General features: G+C 36.2%; 2 protein-coding genes across 2 annotated transcripts in view; both read right to left on the bottom strand.

Moving 5' to 3' along the window:
- Positions 1-2,467: 2,467 nt before the first annotated feature.
- Positions 2,468-6,070, bottom strand: bhlhe40 (basic helix-loop-helix family, member e40). Its single transcript, XM_051122838.1, has 5 exons — positions 5,720-6,070; positions 5,567-5,630; positions 5,287-5,394; positions 4,790-4,913; positions 2,468-4,566 (listed from the first exon to the last, which is right to left on the bottom strand). The coding sequence occupies exons 1-5, from the start codon at positions 5,794-5,796 to the stop codon at positions 3,740-3,742; spliced, it is 1,200 nt and encodes a 399-aa protein (XP_050978795.1). The 5' UTR covers positions 5,797-6,070; the 3' UTR covers positions 2,468-3,739.
- Positions 6,071-11,426: 5,356 nt separating this feature from the next.
- The window catches only part of itpr1b (inositol 1,4,5-trisphosphate receptor, type 1b), a 160,630-nt gene continuing 148,391 nt past the window's right edge, over positions 11,427-23,665 (bottom strand). Inside the window, 2 exon segments of the mRNA XM_051122130.1 lie at positions 11,427-12,755; positions 17,150-17,311. Of these exon segments, the coding sequence (XP_050978087.1) occupies positions 12,669-12,755; positions 17,150-17,311 (249 nt within the window). The 3' untranslated portion in view covers positions 11,427-12,668.

The raw sequence follows: 23,665 nt of genomic DNA, 5'->3' as shown, positions 1-23,665 counted from the left end.
GAACAGAAAGATCCAAAAATTGCATTTATGTGAAATAAAAAGCTTTTGCGACATTATAAACTATACCAATCAAAAGTTCTATTTCAGATAAATGCTGTTCTTCTGAACTTTCTATTTATCAAAGAAACCTGAAAAATTCTACTCAGCTGTTTCAACATAATAATAAATAATAATAATAATTAACAATATTTTAATTAATAATATTTTAATATTTTTTGAGAAGCAAATCAGAATATTACAATGATTTCTGAAGGATCATGTGACTGGAGTAATGATGCTGAAAATTTCTTAAATATATTCAAAAACAAAACAGTTATTTTAAATAGTAAAAATATTTCACAATTTTACTGTTTTTTGCTGTGCTTTGGATCAAATAAATGCAGGCTTGGTGAGCAGAAGAGACTTCTTTAAAAAACATTAAAAATCTCACTGTTCAAAAACTTTTGACTAGTAGTGTAGGTTAATTAAAAACAAGAAAAGTGACAGATTATTGAAATACTATGATGATTGTTTTGGTAATACAACTGATGCATAAGGTTTTCTTTTATATGTGTTTATGTTGTTATTTTTGTTGTTGTTATTTGTCTTTAATTCTGTATTTAATTTTGTATGTGAAACATTATAAGATTTGATGTTTTTTTCTTTGTTTGTCCTGTAGAGGTTCTGTCTGTTCTGTTTTTGATCTGTTTATTGTTTGATGCATACAAAAAAACTAAGCGAGTAAATAAATAAATAAATAAATACACACTTGGGAATTATTTTTGCATCAATGTAACATGCAAGCTTTGTATTACTTTGCTTGCATAACAAGAAAATGTCCAAATGTGCTATTAATAAACAAGTAATCAAACAATCAATAAACATTAGGCAAACTTATTATACAAAATAATAATAATAATTTAGTTTGTTGCTTGTTTATAACCAAGCAAGCAAATAAATACATGATAAATAAATATTTGATATGTTTACGGTAGGAAATTTACAACATATCTTTATGGAACATTAAGTTTACTTAATATCCTAAAGATTTTTGGCTTAAAAGAAAAATAGATCATTTTAACCGATACAATGTATTGTTGGCTATTGCTACAAATATACCCATGCTACTTATGACTGGTTTTGTGGTACAGGGTCACAAATAATACGTTTTAAATAATTCAATACAATTAAAATAAGAAGTAAACGGACATGGAATACTGTCAAGCACACAAATAAGAAAAAAATATGTAGATTGTTGTAAATATAGCAATATATACAAGTTGGATAAAACACCTGGCTATGTACTGAAATGCTTTGAAAGTCTTCTGGCAGGCTATAGACTCTGTAAATAAATACAGTTAAGAAAGAAAGAAAGGATAAGTAAATACACAAAGAATCTTTTGGACAATAACCATTTTACACTTAATTAAAAACGAGATGTAAAGTTCGTTGCAGTTCATCAACATTCCGCACGGTGGCGCTAAAAGCTTTAGAATAGAAAGATGAGCCCTTCGTGTCCTAACAGGACCTTGTACTTGTTGCTGCAAGCAGTCTGTCGTATGCAAATTTACAAATAGGTTTTTTTTTTGCAAACCTACTGTTACGTAATCCGTCAAAAGTATTATCTATAATTGACACTGTCATTTTTTTATTACAGTTTTTTGTTTGGTTTTAGAAACGAATCAAAATGTTTGTTTGTTTGCTTGTTTATTTATTTGTTTATTGCTCGCATTTGGATAAGAGCTCCACACTAGTTAAGACACGAAATCTTATCATCCTGTTTTGGTACAGTACATAGTCCATAATTAGTTTTACAAACAAAATGCTAATAATAAGAATACGTATTATCTCTAAAACACAGTTTTAATGTATTGCTTAATTGTATATTTATAGACGATATTTATTATTTGCAAATAACATACTATCGCTGTTGCTTCATAATCATTAATTGTGAAGTCTGTATTGCACGCAGGATGTGTGACATGTGACCGAACATGTTTTGGCTCAGAGAGCGCGGCCTACCGTGTGGCTCTACATGTGATCTGCAGGTCCGGCGTGATTACACGCTTCCCAGCGGGGCGGAGGAGCGAAACTGCACTGGATCGAGCACACAGCCAGACACGCGGGAAGTCTTAACCTAATTCAACAGCTAACGAGCATTAGAAAAGGACCTGATTCATGTAAGACATTAGGCAAATCCTGTAACAATAATCAGTTATGTTCTCAATTTTGTTTTGGGTTATAAAGTATTTTTTGTAAAAAGTGCGACCTTACCGAAATGCATGGACTTTAGTTAGGAGGTGTGAGGCTGGAATATTTGTAACCTGACTCTTATCATACTGTGTGTCTAAAGGATTTGCATAGACAGTGCAAGTTTATGGGTTATGTAAGTGTTATATAAGGACGAATGTGATGGGAAAAACAGCAAGGTTGTTTTTTTGTTTTTTTTTTCAACTAAATATGTTCTCAAACACAGACTCAGACATGATTTCCACAGGAAAAAAAGCTTTATTAATACTTTTTCTTTAATGTATGTCAACAATACTTTAGACAAAATATATACATCAAGCAACCTTCTCTTAGGTCCCAAAATAAAAAGTAAGTACCTCTTCCTATACAAAACTAATATATTGTTTTAACATTACATTCACTTTCTTTTGCTTCTATGTAGAATCCAGGATTAAAAACATAGATATCCATCCGCCATCATGTTTACTGCTTTAAACAGGTAAAGGCAACAGCATGTCCTAATTTGACCAGAAATGAACACAGAACATGATGCAGATCAAGTCTAGGTCCAAAGCTATGTACACAATCTCATGGCATACAGCACTCGGCTGTCTAAAACTCGTATGCATGGGGTCACGTATCAAAAATACAGATGTACAAGGAGTATAAACAAAATAATTACACAACGCAGTTACCTCACAACAACTTCACCTACGTGCACAAATGGATGACAAACTCAAAAGCTACAGCGGAGATGTGGTTACATCACTCTCGTGGTTACACGAGCGTCACGCCGGTGGTGTCTCAGGTGAGCGCGAGATGAGAAACGTGCACGCGCTCGTGTGCTTCGCTCAACCTGAAGCGAAGACCTTTATTTGGTAGCATTCTAGTCTAACAGGACGGTTCTTATCGGTTAAAGCAGTCACAGAAGCAGAAGAGAGTGGCGCTTCCTGATCGAGCGTCCACGGCACAGAGAAATGTCCAAAAAGCAGCATCTACAGGGGTGATGTTTTATTACAAAAATGACTTTTTCGGTTACATTCAACAAATGAAAAGGTGCTTGTGCAAAGGGCAAAGTCCTTGTCGTTGGGGGACCGTCTGCACATCACATTCTAGGTTATTGTTTTCGACTTAAACATTCGGCGTAAGTGCAGAGAGCAGCCGTTTGCCCACCCCAGGTCTTTAAACACGAAGGACAGAGCTCACTGTCCTCATTTTGACCTTCTTCACAGTGTCTCACAGTGCTTTGCACGGGGCCTCCTTTACCCGTCTGCGTCCACGCGGACCGTTCCATCTCTGGGTGTGTGTCTGCTGGTTGTGAAGGGAGTCGATAAGAGTGTGTGAGAGTGTCTCTGCGGTTGGAGGGAGGCCGTCGTACGTCTGAGAGGGCGTACTCGAGGGCGCTTCTTTGAACTTTGCCTTTGCGCCCTCTTCAACCGAACCCTCTTCGGGAGCTTATTCAGCAGGGAAGTCCACTCTCAAGACCAAAACATTCAGAGAGCGGGCTACTGGTGGACCCCAGAGCGAGTCCTCAGTCTTTGGTTTCCAGGTTTAATGGGGGAACTTGTTTCAGGGCCTGTAGGAGGGCGGGAGAGTCCATGGAGGTCGGGGTGGTGGAGACGGGGGAGCCCACTCTCGACGACATGACCAGGGACGAGGGGAGCTTCTCGGGGGACATGCCCGCCGGGGAGCCGCCGAGGCCTGGGTACAATACGGGCATGGCTCCCGGGTACCAACACTTCTCCAGCATGGGCAAGTACGCGGCGGCTGCTCCGGGCGGAAAGAGGTAGAAGGGCATGCAAAGGGGCTGGTGTGGAGAAAAGCTCATGTAGGGGCTGTGGCCGCCAACTACGTCATGAGATTCATCCTCCGATGAGTCGGACCTCTGCCGCTTGGCCTGCGGCTCATCCAGCTCTTCTTTAATGCTGCCGCCATACTTGAGATCTCCAACGTCTTTGCCGTAGTAGATCGCCCGCTGGGCTTTCAGTTCCCGCTTTTCGAGCTCGCCACCGTAGCCGCTGTCGGTATCCGTATCGCTACCGCTTTGCTCGCTGCTGTGGGGGTAAGTCCTTTGAATGACTGGCACGCAGTTCTTAGCATGGCCCTCTACCACTTTCGGCTGCGGGCTTGCAGGTTTCTCTCTGCTTTCTTGAACTTTGGGAGTGGGCTCGTCCAGGCGAGGGCTTGGTGGGCTTTGGATGAGCTCAGACGCCACTTTTTGCAAATGGTTGATTATGTGAGTGGGCGTCAGGTCACGCACGGTCTCCTGGTTGGCCAGCAACTGCAGGACCTCCTTGGCACACAAGTGGAACCCGGAACGGAACATCTCCTCGCTGTTGTCCGAATTGCCCTGTTCACCTGCAATAAAATCATTATGGTTAGAAGCTATTCTGTCCCAACTGTGTTGCATAAGCATGTCTCAATTTATTTATTTTGTAATGGACAAATGAATGGGGAGGGGAGGGGAGGGGAGGGGAGGGGAGGGGAGCAGGGGAGGGGAGCAGGGGAGGGGAGGTGAAAAGTTCAGGAGAGCTGCTTCCGGAGATACGGTCGTACTTTTAGTGCACCATCGAAAACTCACCGATTTGCATTCCATTCTGCAAGGAAATGATCTTCTGTTGCTGCTGCTCCAGCAGGTTGTTAAGAGCTTTCACATGCTTGAGCGTGAGCTCCAACACAACAGCCTTCTCCAAGTGTCCCAGAGTCTAAAACAGGAAGAACCCAGATAAGCATGTTGATCTTTCTTATGTAACGCTCTCCGCTGCGGCTCAGAGAGGACAAACCTGCGCCGAGCAGGAATGAAGACACTCCTCTCCGCTCACCAGTGCACCCACATGTGCAAGCAATATTCAAATACTCGAAATGACTTGCTAACATGCCTTGCTGACATGTGAATAATTAACTAAAGCCAAATTCAGGATATGGAGTACTGAAAGCACTTAAATTATGTTAAAGCACATTATAGGAGGGTGACTAATCCGAAAGCAGGACAAACATGATTTATTCATGATCAACAAGCAGGTGGCGCTTTACACTACAACATAGTGAGGTGAGCCCATCCACTCCCATATTACTTACAGTGAGTTTAAGGTGTTCGGGCAGCAAATCCTTCAACTGCGCGATGCACTCGTTTATTCTGTCTCTCCTTTTCTTCTCGATCAATCGATGAGGCAGTTTGTATGTATCCTGGGGGTTTGTCATTAAAAATTTCTATTAATTCCCATGCGAGAAAAAAACATCAATAACTAAAGAAATGAAACATTTTGCAGATTAAATTTTGTTTAAAAACTAAAAGAAATTTATATTCAACAAAAATAACATGCGTAATCAAATTCGTGCGTAATTGCGCATTTCGTACCTTACTGTCCTCACTGCGCTTCATTCCCCGCCGGGGCTTATACACGTACATAGGAAAGTCCATTCTATAAAATACAACAAAATACAAGCAATAAGACATCTAGCTCTGTGGAAAGCATTCAGAGACAAAAATACGCAGCTTCTGGAGACTTACCCTTGCATGTCCGACATATCCACCGAGCCGTGTTTGGCCATACATGGAGGAGGCTGAGCACTGGTAATCCTTTCCATTTTACCCTAGTAATATGTCTTAGGGTAGATTTAATAAAAAATATATGTGTGTATATAAAAAATAAAAAGCAGATCCGTTACTCTCTCATAAAAGTCCACATGTATTTCCCTCGAATAAAGTAGTTTTGCTTCCAGATATGGTGTCTCAAAACTAGGACGCTGAAGTGGATGTTGTTGTAAGGTGGAGGTGCAGGAGGCGTTTGTCGGCTCCGGTGCTGGTTAAATGAGTGTATGTGGGTGGATTTGAAGTACGTGTTAAATAAACCCTGTGACTGCAGACACGTCTCGAGCTCCAGTCACATGAGCCTCACGTGTGTGACGGCGCTTTCAGAGCTCAACCCATTTACAGCAGACCGCCCGCCCTCCCGTGTCCCGTGTACCACCATGCTGCTGCTGCCTCTCTCTCTCGCTCTCTCTCTAAGAGCGGACAATAACAGCACGATGCAGGAACGTGTTATTAGTCTACTGTGTTATGAGCGCCTTATCCTGGATTGACTTGAAAGCATAACATAGACAAAGATGATACAGATTAAAAAGTTTCAGAGTATTTTAGCTATTTAACTAGCCCTACCGTCAAAAACAAAAATGTATTTATTGCATACGTTATTGCATGTCGTAGTTACGACAGAACTACAAAAAATAAACTTGCATATAAAAAATAAACTTATATATATATATAATTTCCTTTCATGTCTAACATTTATTCCCTTCATGTTTCATGAATCAGTTTTGGGGATATATATATATATATATATATATATATATATATATATATATATATATATATAAAATAAATGTAGTTTAATATATGTAACATGAAATATACATATTTATGACTTGATTTTATGACATGTATAATTACATATAATTTTTGTACAAAAAATGAAACACTTCTCTCGAATCTAGCAAGTATTTCTTCTCCAGTGCGAGCTGTTTGCATAAAGGATTTTATTGCTTTATAAACAAGCACATATTTTGTTTTACACACATACACATGGGCCTGAACGTGTGCGTGCAGTAGAAGCTTCTAGAAAGCTGTCAAATGAATAATGTCCAGAGCACCTGTTGCTCTATCAATATAATGCGAGGATTCATTAACAAAATTCCCCTGACGTGATGCTGGCACACGAGCGAGAGTGCCGCCGTTGTCATAGTTACACAATAGTAACAGATGCGCCCGGGAACCATCGCGCCGTTATTTCACACCGGGACCATTTGGCTCTCCACGTGCAGCCGCTCATGGCTCTCTCGTGCTGCGGCTCGGTTTGTTGTGGCCGGTTGTACTCGGCGGCGGTCACGTTGAACTCCTCATGGCGGCGCAGGGAAAAGGGCGGAGGCGGAGGAGCGGCTGAATCCCCGGGACTGACGTCACCCGGTTATTTTAGTACTGAGCAGCTCAGCTCATGTGGAGAAAGGTGCCAATGGCGGCAGCAGTGCTCTCATGCACGGTTTAACTGTAAATAACGAGCAGAATGACAGTCATAAATAAAACATGGCAAGATTTTTTTTTTTTTTTGGTGTTGTTGTTTTGTTCTAAAACGTTCGAAATGTTGTTACGTGTTGAAGTCCATGTTACAATGTTACAATATGACATTCTGCTAAAATTAATTACCATAGTAACAAAAAAACAGTGGGATATGTACAATGCAAGTACGTTATAATCAGCACAGAGTGTTGTTTTTGATTTCTCTCACTAAAACAAACTGTTTTAATAAATAAAACGATATGTTTATTCATTCGAGAATAAACAATATAACATTTATTTTTATTATAACGATTCATTCAAATAAATAAAACATGCTATGCGAGGAAAATGCCACACTCTCTTCTGTACTAGCTTTAAAGGCTATAACCCTGGTGAAAAAACAGCATATGCTGGTAGGTATGTTTTGATGCTGGGATGCTGGTTAGGTAGGTTTTCATGCTGGTTTAAGCTGGTCCTTTGCTGGTTTATGCTGGTCCTTGACCAGCAACATGACCAGCAAAAACCAGCAAAGAACCAGCTTAAACCAGCAAAGGACCAGCTTAAACCAGCATCAAAACCTACCTAACCAGCATCCCAGCATCAAAACATACCTACCAGCATATGCTGGTTTTTTCACCAGGGAACCCAAAATGAAAATTCTGTCATTAATTACTCAGACTCGTGTCTTCCAGACATGTAAGACCTTCCTTCATCTTCAAAACACAAATTAAGATATTTCTGAGGAAGCCCGAGAGCGGTCTGACCCTTCACAAAGTGTTTTCACGACACGCCATCGATCCGGCTTTTTGGCGGCAATGAATGTAAACAATGCAAGTGAACCGAACGAAACTCACTAATTTTATGAGTATTGCTTCTGAAAATGGACAATTATTGTCATGTTTTGGGCTGTACTAATCGGTCGGACTGGGAAAAACATTTGGTGTGCTATAGACTGACAAAAAGTTATAACAAATCAAGGAGAAGAGTGCAAAAAACGGTCTGAGGAACAAAAGTGGTTATTTGTGGTTGGCCAAACTGAACCAGGATTTCTAGGGAAAGAATCTTGACAACTTTCATGTTTATTTCTTATAATTTTCAGTCAGGTAGATGAAATATTAGGCTAATTTATTAATACTGCTTGTACATATCTTTATCACCTATTAACTTTCAGCTTCCACACATTTTTTTCCATGGTTTAGACAGCATAATTAGCAGAACAACATATTCAGTAGTACATTAACCATCATGTCTGTGCTGTTGTTTATATCCGGGTACCTGACCCAAATGTGGCATAAGTGCAAACAAGCAAAGGTTCTACCACGGCCAAGGCACAGAAACATAGTAAGGAGGGTCAGAAAGCCTTTGGATTACATGTAAAATAGCTTCATTTGTGTTCTCAAGATGAACCAAGGTCTTAGGGGGAACGACATGAGGGTGAGTAATGACAGAATTTTTATTTTTGGGTTAACTATTTCTTTAAGAACTGCTTGCAGCCGCATTGAGGTTTTGAGGTCTGCTCATAAGATCCAGTTAATAATTCAAGTCCTAATAGAACTGGTGGAAAGTAGTGGGAGTTTGGTGCTTTTTTCCTCTTTCGAAGTGTAGCAACAGGATGACACAGCATCCTTCAGCACAGGCGGAGGACAGACCAAGTGCATGAGACACTTCCTTCAGTCACTTCATACATGCATTGCCTTGTTTGGTTGCACATGAAATGATATGACAAAAACAGATTCATGATGTGTCCTTGAGGCTTTGGGTGTAATACACTGTGGTCACACTTCAGTGCTTCAAACTGCTGTAGCCTAATTTGTACTTAGAAAACGGAACAGACCATGATTCTAAAAACTGAAAAAAAGACAGCATAATACAATAAAGACTAGAAGTGCCAATGCAATGTGTTTTAAGTTTTAAGTGGTTAATTTCACAGTTGGACCTTATGTTAGTCACTTTTATTGCATAACAAGTGGAACAGGAATTTTAATAGATCATGTGATAACCGAACTGTTTGCTTGGTTTAGTCTTAAACACTGCTGTCGCAATTCCAATTCAGGTTCACGCTATGTTGTGTCTCTTTTCTGGGCTGTTTTCTTCATTCAAGGAAAGTCCCACAAATATGTTAACCTAATATAAAAATTAAGAGTGTTATTATTGCTTTAAGAACTGGAATGCTGTAAACACGTCATCGGGGATAATGCATTTCAGAAACACTGTCTATATGTATTTTATAAATAGCAGCAATGTTAAAACTGTATTTACATGTAGCATATATAAAATAGAAGCTGCTCATTATTGACAGAGTAACTGCACTTTACACTAATCCTTATATTAAATACAGGAATATATATTTTTAAATGCATTTTTGTTATGCCAGTTTCTTAACTCTCATAGGGTTTTTACATTTGTAACCCTGGACCACAAAACCAGTCATAAGATTCATTTTTTGTTAAATTGAGATTACAAGCTGAATAAATAAGCTTTCCATTGAAGTATGGTTTGTTAGGATAGGACAATTTTTGGAAACCTGGAACGTGAGGGTGCAAAAAAAAAAAAAAAAAAAAAAAAAAATTGAGAAAATCACCTTTAAAGTTGTCCAAGTTAAGTTCTTATCAATACACATTACTAATCAAAGTAGTAATTAATTAAGTTTTGTTACATTTACAGTAGGAAATGTACAAAATATCTTCATGGAAGATGATTTTTGGCATACGTGTTACAATGTATGTGTATACAAATACACCCTTGCTACTTATGACTGGTTTTGTGGTCCAGGGTCACATTCGTCATGTATGCACTTGGCAGATCCTTTTATTTCGAAGAAGTGTGCACTGCGATGAAAGTGTAACTTTTTCTTAGTTCATGCACATGAATTTTGCTAAGAATCGAACCCATGAACTTGCGTTGCATGAAAAGCACAAAAAATGTACATTTAAAATGAGAAAAATATATTTAATATCCTTGACATAATATTTGCATTTTGTGAAAAACAAATGTTTTAAAATTAGTTAAAAACTGTTTTTTAAAATGTGATTTTTAGTGAATTACATTGTATCCAATTAGGGTAAGCCTGACAGAGCAATGATCATACCCAGAATTTTGAAATAATACAAAGCTTAGTGTGATGTACATTGTGACCTCATTTTTCTACGTAATTGTCTGTTTAATCGCTCTCCATAAATAGGACTGGTTAGGACATCTGAACAAAATGTTACGAACACTCTCAAAGTACTCTCACTCTTTTTAAGCATAAAAATGACTAATAGATCATCGCACTCATACCTTGCCGGTTAAATGTGAAGCGTGCACAATGTCCCGAGGCTCAGTGTTGAAATAGCTCTCGTATTAACTTTATAATAAGCTTACAAGACCGAAAGGAGAAAGTGGCACTCACAAACCCACCCTAGACATATTAAAGCTTGAAAAATGTCCTATTTCTTTTTTAACTGATGGTTCCCAGTCATATTTTCCTTCTTCTGCTTTTGCATCGGTTCATTTTATTTCACAAATGTCATTTAAGTGGTGGAAGGTTTCAGTCTGATGTTGCACTCACACAGGGGGATTTTAGGGCGATACATCTGACGATGTCGTTAATGTCAATAATTAAGCATTTAAGGTGCCTGTCTGACACTTCAGTCACACTTCTGCTCTTTTTTTTTTTTTTTTTACAGATAACAGCAAAGTTATACCTCAGTGTTTTACTCTGAAGTCGACTTGGGACTCTCCAGTCTGACCTCTAGTACTACACACGAAGCTGCTCTGCCTATGACTCGCAATAACATAAATACAAGTTTCATCACAGTGTGGAAAACTGTTTTTTTTACCTCTTTTGCAGATCGACATGAAAGGTCACAGAAAGTGCATTTCCTTGGGCTGCCGGCTCCAATAAAGCTTGAATTCTTAATAAGCTCAACTTCCTTTGCAATGCCAAGTCATGAGAAAGCTGTAAAATGATGCAATCATCAATCTACACATATAAACTCGCATAAGGGCAATGAAAACTTGTGCTGTCACAGTGTTTCCACCATGGGTACTTACTTTTCTGCAGGATGCCAGCTGGTATTAACAATGAACGAAATAAAATAATGTAAAACAAGAAGCATAATTACAGTCAAAAACATGCATTTAAATACAAGAAAAGAAATACAAAGCTATATTTCAGTTCTGGTCCTTTGAACAAGAAATACATATTTTATTAAATATCACTAAATTAATTTACAGTCTCATAGAATTATATATATATATATATATATATGTATATATATTTACCTATTAAATCAGCAGTAGGCTTATTTTTCAACAACAGTGCTGCTGCTAATTATTCAGATGCTATGAAACTGTATTTCTCTATATAAAAGCAAAAACTTGCAGACATATATACATGTATTACAAGAAAAATTAAATAAAGGGAAAAAAAAACAATAGTATTAAGAAAGTGATCTGATTTGCTCAGCTAAAATGAAATAGTCTAGAAAAAATGTGACAGAGATTGCTTTTGTCAGCAAATATTAATCCTGCGCTTGCAGGAATATACAACAGGCACAATTAACATGGCTCTATAATGACAGGAATGATATGAGTTCAATTATTTTAGTGCATTTTAAGATTTTAAGACAGAAAAAAAACCTTAATTACTTAAAACGTTCATCTATTATTACTCTGTATATGACTTCTAAGGTCATAAATCTGACAGCACAAACAAAAGCCATAATAAAGAGCTTCTAAATACCAAACAGAACCTGATTTTATTTGTGAGAATTAAAGAACTCTAAATTGGCAGCATGTAAGCATCTCCTTTAAGCGTTTTTTATATAAATAAATTAACTTAAATACGAAAAAAAGGCTTTTTTCCCCATACACATATATTGTATTTGACTTCGCAAACAGTATTCCTACAAATACCTGGGTTCTAATGTATATCATTACAATCATAAAGCAAAAGAACCAAAAAAAAACAAAAAACTGCACCGTCCCTTTAAGACATAATGTACAGATGTAGTTGCATATTAAAGTATTAATATTGCACAAAATACAAAAATAAGACATCAAATACTGACTGCTATGGGTCAATACAAAAGGATGTGTGTGTCCAAGCAGCATCTACAGGCTGCAACACATGTTCGTAAGTCGTGCGGTAGCTCATTTTCATCCTGTGGAAGGGTGAGTGATGCAAATTCACTTCCTCTTTAACACACAGCAACATTTGGCACTCGAATGGATGCGAAGAAGGGGGTGAAACTTCCCTGGTGGCCTACAGCCATTTATTTTGGGTGTACACAGCAGGTTGTGGTGATGATGTGTCTGTGATGTCTTGACACGCACACGTTCGCACACACACGCACACGGAAAGGCTGATGCGATGCCTGCATGAAACCGCTGTAGAACACTTGGCCAGAGGAACGGGGGGGGTTCAGGCGGGCTGCTGGGGGTTCACGTTCATGTGTTGGGGGTGTCCCAGTAGCCCGATCCTCTGTTTCTGTTTCCTCTGCTCTGTCATCTGTCCAAACAAACACAGAAAGAAGAAGTTTTAATTATGTCTCAGTAAATATTTCTCACCTCCTATTTGTATTACCACACACCAGACATGGAAAAAAATTTCGTAGTACAAAACACAACATACATTAAAAGTGTATAAATCACTAGATTTTCTAAAGAAAGGCTGTGCGACAGCAAGACCAGCAGGTAAAGATACAGCGGGAGTCTGAGTGTTTCTCGCCTCCCCTGAGCCCATTGAATTTTAACAGAGCCCCTAAAATGTGCGGTGAGCTTGTTGGGGTTAACTGATCCTTTTTGTGTCTTGACAGATCACTGTATTGCCTTATTAGATCAATCGACATTTACTTAAAGCACAAAATAAACAAGAATTAACATGAGAACGTATTTCATTTCAAACGCGGAAAGACGCCAACACACAATTTTTCAAGTTTAACGCTGCATTCAAGTCCTCCTGAGACTTTCGTATTTACGAGTTGACAAGTCGTCATTACGGCGTCAGGTCACTTTGGTCGGAACAAGATGGTGATTTACCTTTTATACATAAAATTCAACGATTTTTCAAACTGCATCCACAAAATAACAAATAAAGAATGTGCATCATTGTGTTTTTGCTTTTTTTATTTTTGTTCAATTTATGAAGGTAATTTAAACTGCATCATTAAATATTCAATGGTAATTATACAATAATATAATATTCTGTACATGTAACTTATATAGTTTTATTGTACATTACAAAAAATAATCATGTTATTCATTTCAACAAATTTACGGTCAATACAGACGCTGCATATCTATTGTCTTTGGATGCGTCTATTGCATCCGACACGCCCCCCAACTCGGAAACTCTGGCTTAAAGAAAATTTCGAGTTTCCCACTCATAATAACGACTTTGTGGTGGCGTTCATGTGCGTTCAACTCATAAATACGATCTATCCGACATGACCTGAACGCACCGTAAGTCCACCGAAGTTAATCTACTCTCCTGTCTGATTTGTTTATCGAACAAAATGGCAGATTCGGCGTTATGATTGGTCAGATCGCCTGTCAATCAAGCTGTTTGCAAATGGTCAATTGAGAATGAATGGGGAAAGTCACATGACCAATCATCGAGAAGTGATTGGTTAATGTGATAAATCCCACCTTGTGCGTGTTTTGAGTTAGCAAATCAATCTGAATGAACAATATAATGGCGTTAATGGGAAGACAAATTTAAAAACTGGAAGTAAACAACACACACTTAAATATAACCGATTTGATACATCAAAGTAAGACTTTAAATGGCATAAAAACACAATCTGGGGGAATTTTTAGTGAGTAATCAGCTTGGTGAAATTTAAAGATAAACTCTATGTCTGTGACAAATATTTACCGAGCTACGATGACTGATGATCCGAAAAATTACAAAATAGTTAAAAGTTAACTGTTAAAAAGAATAGCTGAACATAAGTTCAGAATAAAATATACTGTTTAAATTGTTACTGAGTTATTGTTTTGGAATAATGGTAAAATGCTTAAGAACACTAACTTCATGAGATTCATACTTGGCCTTAATAAATATAATATTGATTACATTGTTAAAGTAAATGTATAAAATAGGTTTCCCTTCTTTTTCTGACAGGGTAAGAAATGTTTAACCAAGAAAATGTGACTGGGACTTTTTTTATTTTATTTTTTTATTTATGTAACCCTGGACCACAAACCCAGTCATAAGGTTTTTTTTTTTTTTTTTCTTTTGAATAAATAAGCTTTCCATTGACATATGGTTTGTTAGGATGGGACAATATTTGGCCGAGATACAACTATTTGAAAAATCAAAATACTGAGAAAAATTGACTTTTAAAGTTGTCTAAATGAAGTTCTTAGTACTGCATATTACTAACCAAAAATGATTTATATTTTTTACAGTAGGAAATTTACAAAATGCAACATTATCTTTACTTCGTATCCAAATAATTTTTTTGCATAAAAGAAAAATTGATCATTTTGACCCATACAATGTATTTTTGGCTATTGCTACAAATATACCCATGCTACTTAAGACCGGTTTTGTGGTCCAGGGTCACATATATATGATCATTTATGCATTCGGCATAGGCTTTTATCCATTTGAAATCTTCCTCATCTCCTGTTTGTCATGCAGTGATGCATTGTGTGTGTCCGTTCATGTTGCCTTGGTTATGACCTCATAACATAATAAGAGTGTCTGTGTGTTTTAGGTGTGTGTGTGTGTGTGTACTGTCTTATAAAAAGCTTCTGGGAAAATAAAATGGAGCAATTGGAGCAATGTCATGCAGTGTTGTGTAACTGAGCTACAACACACGCTAACACACACTCATGCTCACGTACGCAGTTCCATTGAAATTCAGTCTGTCTGTACCGAAATCCCCTAGTCTGACTCAACAGCTGCAAAAGGAGCCAAAAACGCTCACGCATGTGTATATTAAAGTTGATGTCCACAGGAAGTACCTCATACGACTAAACAATCACACAGCCATTTTAAGGTAAGTGGCACGCTCGCTCCTCCTGCTAATGGGACTCCATATAAGGAGCAGTCAAACTGCAGTTTATCACGACTGGATCTGTAATCCAAGTAAAAACTATTAAACATCAGACGTAAAATGCTTTAGAGCATGACTAGATTTAAGCCCACGTCAAAAACACCCATTCGGAAAACAAATGTGAAATGATGAGTCGCTGAATCACTCCATCAGAAGGACCCCAGGCTGGTCACATGAGGGAATACTCGGAAGGATGTCACATGGTTACATGGTAACACTAGTGCATGGTTACACTAGTGACATCAAAACTATTTTTATATATATATATATATATATATATATGTATATATATATATATACACATATGTGCACACACATATATATGTGCACACACATTTTTTAATTATCATGTTTTTATTTTATTTAATTACATTTTTTTTTTTTTTACCTAATCAAAATAACCCAACTGCAGTTTGATTGAAATAACTTGGAATGCACAATAAAAAAAAATGGTTAAAAATGGAGTTAACTTCTTTTTGCAAATGAACTCTTCATATATATATATATATATATATATATATATATATATATATATATATATATATATATATGTAAAATGTAAAACTACTTAAAATAAATATTTTGCCTTTGTATTAATGTATGTCTAAATCATGTGCATTTAATTCAAGACTGCAGATTAAAAGGTTTTGTAATACACTACACACAATTCATTCAAGAAAATGTACCTTAAATTACATTTTTAGAATTAATTTTAATGTTTTATTATTTTTTCAAGATGCTTAATATTTTAAAATAATTTTTATATAAATGGTGCCTCTGGGGCACAAATGTCTTTTTGTATTTCTTTATTTAATTTAATTTTATTTAAGTTTAAGTTTATTAAGTGAATTTTTGATTTCTGATTATATAGTATTTACACTTTTCCCATCAGAATTCTTGGGCAGAGTGTATGATAGCAGAAAATAAAAAGGGAGAAAAACAAAACAAAACAAAACAATTTTAGACTAAAAATACAGCCAACAAATAGGAAACAAATAAATCCAATAAATTAAATAAAAAATATATAATATAATTAATCAAATATTTTTGGCAATTGTGCGAAGAACTGTTGACATTCTTCTAAGTTAAAAATAAGTAAGAAAGAGAAAAGCAAAACTGGTATCAACACGTGTAACCACCGCATTGACACAGATTAAATAGTGAAAGTTTGTTGGTTTTTACTTGCTTTGTCTTCTTTTAGCCAAACAATGAACTTTTCCCCCTTGTCTGGAGTACAAAAAAAACACACACACACAGATCAACTTCCCTGTAGACACTTCCCATTTTATGTGGCTGCACACCTCAAGTTAGTGTTAATTCGACACTATTTACAAGAAATCAACGACTGACAGCAAATGCCATTACGCATATTTCCACCAAATCAAAATATGAGCGTCTAACTCAATGACCCACTTTATCGCATTCATCTATGTGTGTTAGACTGTTTATCTGTGGAAACAAACAAGCTTGAGTTCGCAGAACTTCATCTGGACGACAATGCGGCTGAATAAAAGTGAAACAACACTTGGCCTCGTGACGCAGGTGAAAGATCATTCTAAATACCACGAGCTGAAGGCAGAAAGAGAAAGACAGACAGAAATGACTCAGTGCCCTTTGGTCTAATTGAACCTTGTAGAGGCTGTGGACTCATGCTGATTGACCTTGCAGGCCTAGTTTCACTCACAACCGACTTAAAATCTAGTCTTTGAAGTCCATTTAAACAGCTGAACGGGTCAAGACTACACCTCATCCTCATCGGGGCGTGAGGGAATGGCCTAACACGTCAGCATTTGAGGACATAATGTTCTGATATCCGTCCAGAAGTGTCGTCACTCACCTGTTCCTTTAGTTCAGTGAGTTGGCCTGACAGGTTCGAGACAAGTTTCATGGTGGATTCAAGTTTCTCCTGGAGATTCCTGATCTCGTTCTGTTCACCCTCAGCGTCGCTGCTAACCAGAGACATGGCCCGCATGCGCGGAAACCAGTCCAAGTTGTGTTCCTGTTGGAATATTAGATGTTTATTTTTTTTTTTTGTAGCACATTATTACATATAAAGCTTAGTATATCATTAAACAGTGTACATTCAGTAGTTACAAATGAATATACTGTTCGGGTCAGTACGATTTTAGTAAGTTTATTATTTCGCAATTCTGACTTTTTTCTTCGAAATTTGTCACAATTCTGACTTTATAACACAATTGGCAGTTAAGTCTCAAATGTGAGATATAGACTCGCAATTCTGAGAAACATGTTTTTTTCTCAAATTTGGACTTTATTAACTCACAATTGCGAGTTTATATTAGAATTGCGAGAAAAAAGTCAGAACTGCGAGATACAAACTCGCATTTGTCAGAGTCAGAGGTTTTTTTAATATAATATTAGAATAATATCAGAATAATTTCTGAAGGATCATGTGACACTGAAGCCTAGAGCAATAGGTTAAGTTAATGTGATACTTTCTAGTTACCAAACACAGGTTTGATAATGTTCATAATTAATGTGATGAACTCGACCTGTGCGACTCCACACGTGTTGCTTAGAAAAGTGAAGTTAGCTCTAACATTAATAATAATAATAATTTTTTGAGCATCAAATCAGCATATTAGAAGGATTTGAAGGATCATGTGATACTGAAGCCTGAAGCAATAACTCCTGAAAATTCAGCTTTACATCACAGGAATAAATTACATTTTAAATATTTTCAAATAGGAAAGAGTTATTTTAAACCACAATAATATTTAACAATATTACAGTTTTACTGTATTTTTTATCAAATAAATGCAGCCCAGGAAAGCATAAGAGACTTCAGAAACATTTAAAAAAAAAAAATCTTACCAACCCCCAATTTTTTAATGGTAGTGTATTTTTAAAATGTACAAACAAAGTATGTGTTTGCTAGGTTTTAAATGATAGAACTGTTCATAAATTTGACAAAGTTATTTTGATACTTTCTAGTTACCAAACATTAGTTGATAATGTTCATACAGTACATTCATTTTCATGTTTATAGTTAATGTGTTGAACTCCACCTGTGCGACTCCACACAGACTAAAAATGGTGCAAAAGTGGCTCAGAAAAGTGAAGTTAGCTCTAGCATCATGTTTGATATGTTAGTAAATAAAACTAAATTCATACATTAAGTCTCATGTTTTTCAGTCACTTTACATGAACTACTGACCTGACAGTTGAAGCATTATTCATTGTCTGCTGTATGATTTATTCATGAATTCATATTCAAATATTCATTACTCAGAGTTTCTAATTTTTTTCCCTTTCAAAGCACTTTCCAAACTCCTCAGCTAGATTTCCCACCATCCACATTGCACAAACCCTTCTAGAAATCAGACATTAACTAATGTTGCCCTTGAAATCATGTCCTCCTCCTCCTCCTCCTCATTCCCTCATTGTCTCTGCATTCATAAGAATATGTGTACTTACTTCTGACAAACTTCCCTATGTGTAATACGATTACACCTAAGGAAATGCAGTATCAAAGTCACATGAGCATGTAGACAGCCTCACCCTCAGATAACACTGATCGCTATGTTTCTCTCTAACTAGCGTACAATTATTTAACAAGGGGGGAATCTACCATCGCTCCTCGATGTGATATTTGACATTACATGCACTAATTTAATCAAGTGAAAACAGTATCTGACCTCCAGATGAAAGCAGCTTTGAATCTCATTTGGATTTTTAGGAAATATAAATTAAATTTTGAGCATCGTAATCACCTCAAATGGAGTAAACAGCCAAAACAACCTCACAGGTGGCATGAAAAGAATACAATACTAAGGAGAAATGCAGAAGCACTACTTTCTTGCTGCCATGGGCCAAAATAAAAATAACTAAAAAATGTTCAGAGCTTCAGATTATTTTATTTTATAATTGTATGCTGTCTTCTAAGCCAAAGAACTGCATAGCAACACATTTTCCCCTCTGTCGAAATCTAAAAACACTATAAAACAACCTGGGGCAACAGTAGCCCAATTCCGCAGTAAAACAACAGACTTGGCAACTGTGTGCAGCTGTGTGTTTTACACATTCAAGTAAATGTGCCAAGTTTATATTTGACTTTTTCAGTGAGTTTGTGAACAAAAAGTTCTTAATGAACCTTCTATGTTCTATTGTTGCAATATATAGTACTACAAGCATTCAGGGACAGCAACGGGAGTCTACAAGCTCCAGCCCGAGCCAAACGCGATTGCGGAATGTCTGACTTGTGACTGGTGGGAGAGGTCAGACGCAGTGCCTAATATGGACGAGAGGGATTCTAACAGAAGCAGGGAAAAAGTAATAGTCAAGTTGGCCAAAGAACACGGCATTCTCTGCTCAGATACTTCCTACTCTCCTTAAAGCTGAACCACTTAGACAAACGCAAACACAAACATGTCAGTGGTTTTGAAATGAACTCGGCCTGCAGACAGACAAGTCAAGACTACAGAGGTTTGTGATATTTGCATATTTTCTTCGTTTCCTATAAGGAAGTTGGTGAATTCCTCCAGCAGTTTTCGCGACAGCACTGCTGACATGCTACACAATGCGTAAAGCTATTTTTAATAGCATTCTTTCCATTTATACCTACTATGCGTCAAGTTGTGTTCTCATATTCCTTGAAAGACTGTAGGTCAGGGGTGCTCAACCCTGTTCCTGGAGATCGACTTTCCTGCAGAGTTTAGCTCCAATCCTGACCAAACACACCTGAACCAGCTAATTAGGATCTGAAGGAGCACTTGATAATTACAGACAGGTGTGTTTGATTAGGGTTGGAACTAAACTCTGCAGGAAGGTCGATCTCCAGGAATAGGGTTGGGCACCCCTGCTGTAGGGGATACTTGGAATGTTTTAGTACAACACAGAACTTTTTCACTTTTTTTTGGACCTGCAAACATAAAAAGTACATATAGTAATAATAATGATAATGCCTGTTTTCAAAATGTTTTTCCAAATACTTGCCATTGGTGAAATAAACAGATGGCAGATGGTCCTCAAAGTAACACCACTGGTAAAGTAAAAAATAAATAAATAAGTAAATAATAAAAATAAAAATTGCATGTCAGGCCACTTGAATATACAAAATGTTTTTTGAAAGCAATAAAAAGCCAGTTTGAGAAGTAAACCAGCAAATGGCTTAGCTAAATATTCAATTTATAATTTAAATAAATTATTTAATTAGACTTCAAAAAACTTTTATTAAAAAAAAATTAATGGATATCATAAAGGGGGAAATACCGAGTAATCTCTTTTCTTTTTTTTTTTAACTATAAGTTATAAAGACCTTGCAAAGTTAAATTAAACTTTTAGGGAATATTTAGGATTTATTTATGAAAATGTGCAAATAATCATGATGCCAAAGAAGAAAAGAATCAACACTACATATATATTTAAAAATTAATGATAATAATAAATAATAAAAGTAAAACAGAATGGATATTGTTAAAGGGGGGAACAATAAAAACTGTTTTTAATTTTCTAATCATAAATCATAAAGACCTAGAAAAATTTAAGGTAGATTTTTAGGGAGTATTTAAGATTTTTTCAGTGAAAATCTGCAAATAATCAAAAGAATTTTTCAAGTAAAACAGAATGGATATTGTAAACAGAGAAAAACACCTAGAAATACACCGTTTTTTGTTGTTGCTGTTTAAATTTACAATATAAATGATAAACACTCCCCCTTGTCTCCTATTGGTCAATTAAACAGATAGTCCCGCCTCAAAGTTGTTGGCTTAGCCATAAAATGACTACTTGAATAAAGAAAGCAACATTTTACAACATTTAAAATAAAAAATTACACCAAAATACATAAAATCACAATCAGAAGACAGCTTCCTAGGAAATGGTGAGAAGTCATAGCGTCTAAAAATAAACACTTTCCCTTGTACATTTCAATGAACTTTAACCTAAAACGATGGGGAAAAATAGTTAATGCATATGTAATTTTGTCAGCTACCCGCTTATATGCGTGTGTGTGACAAAAAGAGAGACAGGTCTACGGGCTGCAGGTGCAGAGAAGTCCCCTTGTCTCTGAAATCTCTGACGGGCCGTGCGCACATACTTCAGACAGACGGTTCCACTCAGACGCAGGGGAAAATCACAGGTAATGCTCTCAGTCATTCTGAGAACAAGAGAGGAGTGCGTGTGCACTCACTTCCTGCTGCCACAGATGTTGAGGTTTGTGTTTACCTCCGCCCACAAACATTGTCGTCTGTGCATGAAGGCCAGCTGTCAGCCGGTTTCGTCATCGTCATCGCAGAGGCACACGCCGTTATCGCTAATCAGACCTGTTTCACCCTGACTGAGTCTGCTTTTGAAATCCGTCAAATGATGAAGCCAAAGTCACCCACACTGTTCAGACTACCACAGATCCTCCAACCTCATAGCTTGTATATTACGTAGACAGATGCCCCACAAACTCAAATTTTGCTTTCACACTGCTGAATATAGCTTTATTTAACTAGAGGAACCTATAGAGCTTAGCGGAAAACACCAAAAACAAATTCAATATTATGAATTACACACTCAGAAAATATAAAAAAAAATTAAAAATAAGTAAACTAACTGATCATACATATATTAAAATTTAAGCACACTTGTAGTTCTCTTAATAACCAACAAATCCTAAATATACATTTTTAAACTATTTTTATTTATTATTATTTATCTTTTAGATAAATTAAAATAAAACGTTTCATGAAACAAACACATCATATAAACAAACAAAACACTGAAAATTAATTTTAAAACAAATAAAAAAATAAATCAATCGCAACCAGAGGTTGTGGCAGCATTTTTGTTAAAATTGCAATTAAATGTGATTATAGCAAATATTTATGATTTTTCTTTTAAATATTTAAAAAAATTATTCTGATGTCCAAATAAATAAATAAAAATAACCTACAAATATTCACAACCAGAGGTTGGGACAGCGTTTTTCTTAAAAGTACAATGAAATGTGATTACGAAGCTATAGCAAAGTATAAACAAACTTTTAGCGAACACTTACGATTTTGAAAAATAATTCTGCTGTCAAAAAAATAAAAATAAAAAATAAAATTCACCTACAAATATTCACAACCAGAGGTTGGCTCATTGTTGTTATTAGTTTTTTCAGTTGCAATTAAATAATACAAAGATATAGTGAAGTCTAAGCAAACTTTTAGTGAATATTTTTTTCTTGAACATTTGAAAAATAATTCTGCTGTCAAAAATAAATAAATAAATAAATAAATAAATAAAGTAAGAAAATTCACCTATAAATATTCACACCCAGAGGTTGGGTCAGTGCTTTTTGCAAACCTTTACGTATTTTTTTCTTGAATATTTGAAAAATAATTCTGCTGTCCAAAAAGAAAATAAATTAAAAAAAATTAATCACCTACAAATATTCACAACATGGAGGATGGGTCAGGATTTTTCTTAAAATTACAATAAAATATGCAAAGTATATAGCAAAGTATATGAATATTAATGTTTTTTTTTTGTTTTGTTTTTTTCATTAATCAACAACAATTAAAAAAAGGAAAAACTTAAATCAAAATAAAATAAAGAAAAGAAAAAACTTAAAATGAAAAATCACTGTCTCTGATAGTGATGAATTAAAAAAAAAAAAAAAAAAAGGGGGAATTCTTGTAGCTATTTGTTGTTGGCAGAAGTAAAACCAACGTTTATAATATTGTTTTGTAAGCGGATGTTTTGCAAATCTTTAAGCTATTTTTCATGAACCTATTTCTCCAAATAACCAACGCATTTAAAATCGAAATGAAAACCACCGTCTCTAGCACTGAATATAAATCAAGAGGATATAGTGACATGTCTACATCACAACCTACACTGAAATACTCACTTCCTCTGGTCTTACTTCTACAGAAACGAGAACTACAACTATTTCTATGTAAAAAAATAAAAATAAAAAAATAATAATAATCACAAAGATATTATGAAAAGTGTTAGTAACCAAACATGATGAGTACAGAAAATGACTATACTTAACTTAAATTTTATTTTCTCTAATGAAGAAACTAAAACAGCACTCATTCGCTTTATCCGGCATGACAGGGAAACTGGGCAAATGCAACATGTATGCATCTTTCTTTTTCAGTGCTGCTTTGTCTTCACGCTTATTTGGGTGTGTTTGTGCACGTTCGTGCGTCCAAACCAACCCCCTCTCAAACCTCTATTTCCTAAGCTTTGTTTACACTTGACAGCATTGCCGGTAAATGTGTGAGCTCTCTAGCCACATCAATTTCAACTGTATCTGCTGCTTCAATGGAAATGAGGGAAGTGTGAATTTCATTACTAATACCACAAGAACCCACACACTTAGACAGGATGCTCTGTGGTCTGAGCAGCA

This window comes from Labeo rohita, chromosome 11 (genome assembly GCF_022985175.1).
Source record: "Labeo rohita strain BAU-BD-2019 chromosome 11, IGBB_LRoh.1.0, whole genome shotgun sequence".
NCBI lineage: Eukaryota > Metazoa > Chordata > Actinopteri > Cypriniformes > Cyprinidae > Labeo > Labeo rohita.
The sequence above is the reverse complement of the archived record's forward strand: the minus strand, read 5'-3'. Positions and strand labels throughout refer to the sequence as shown.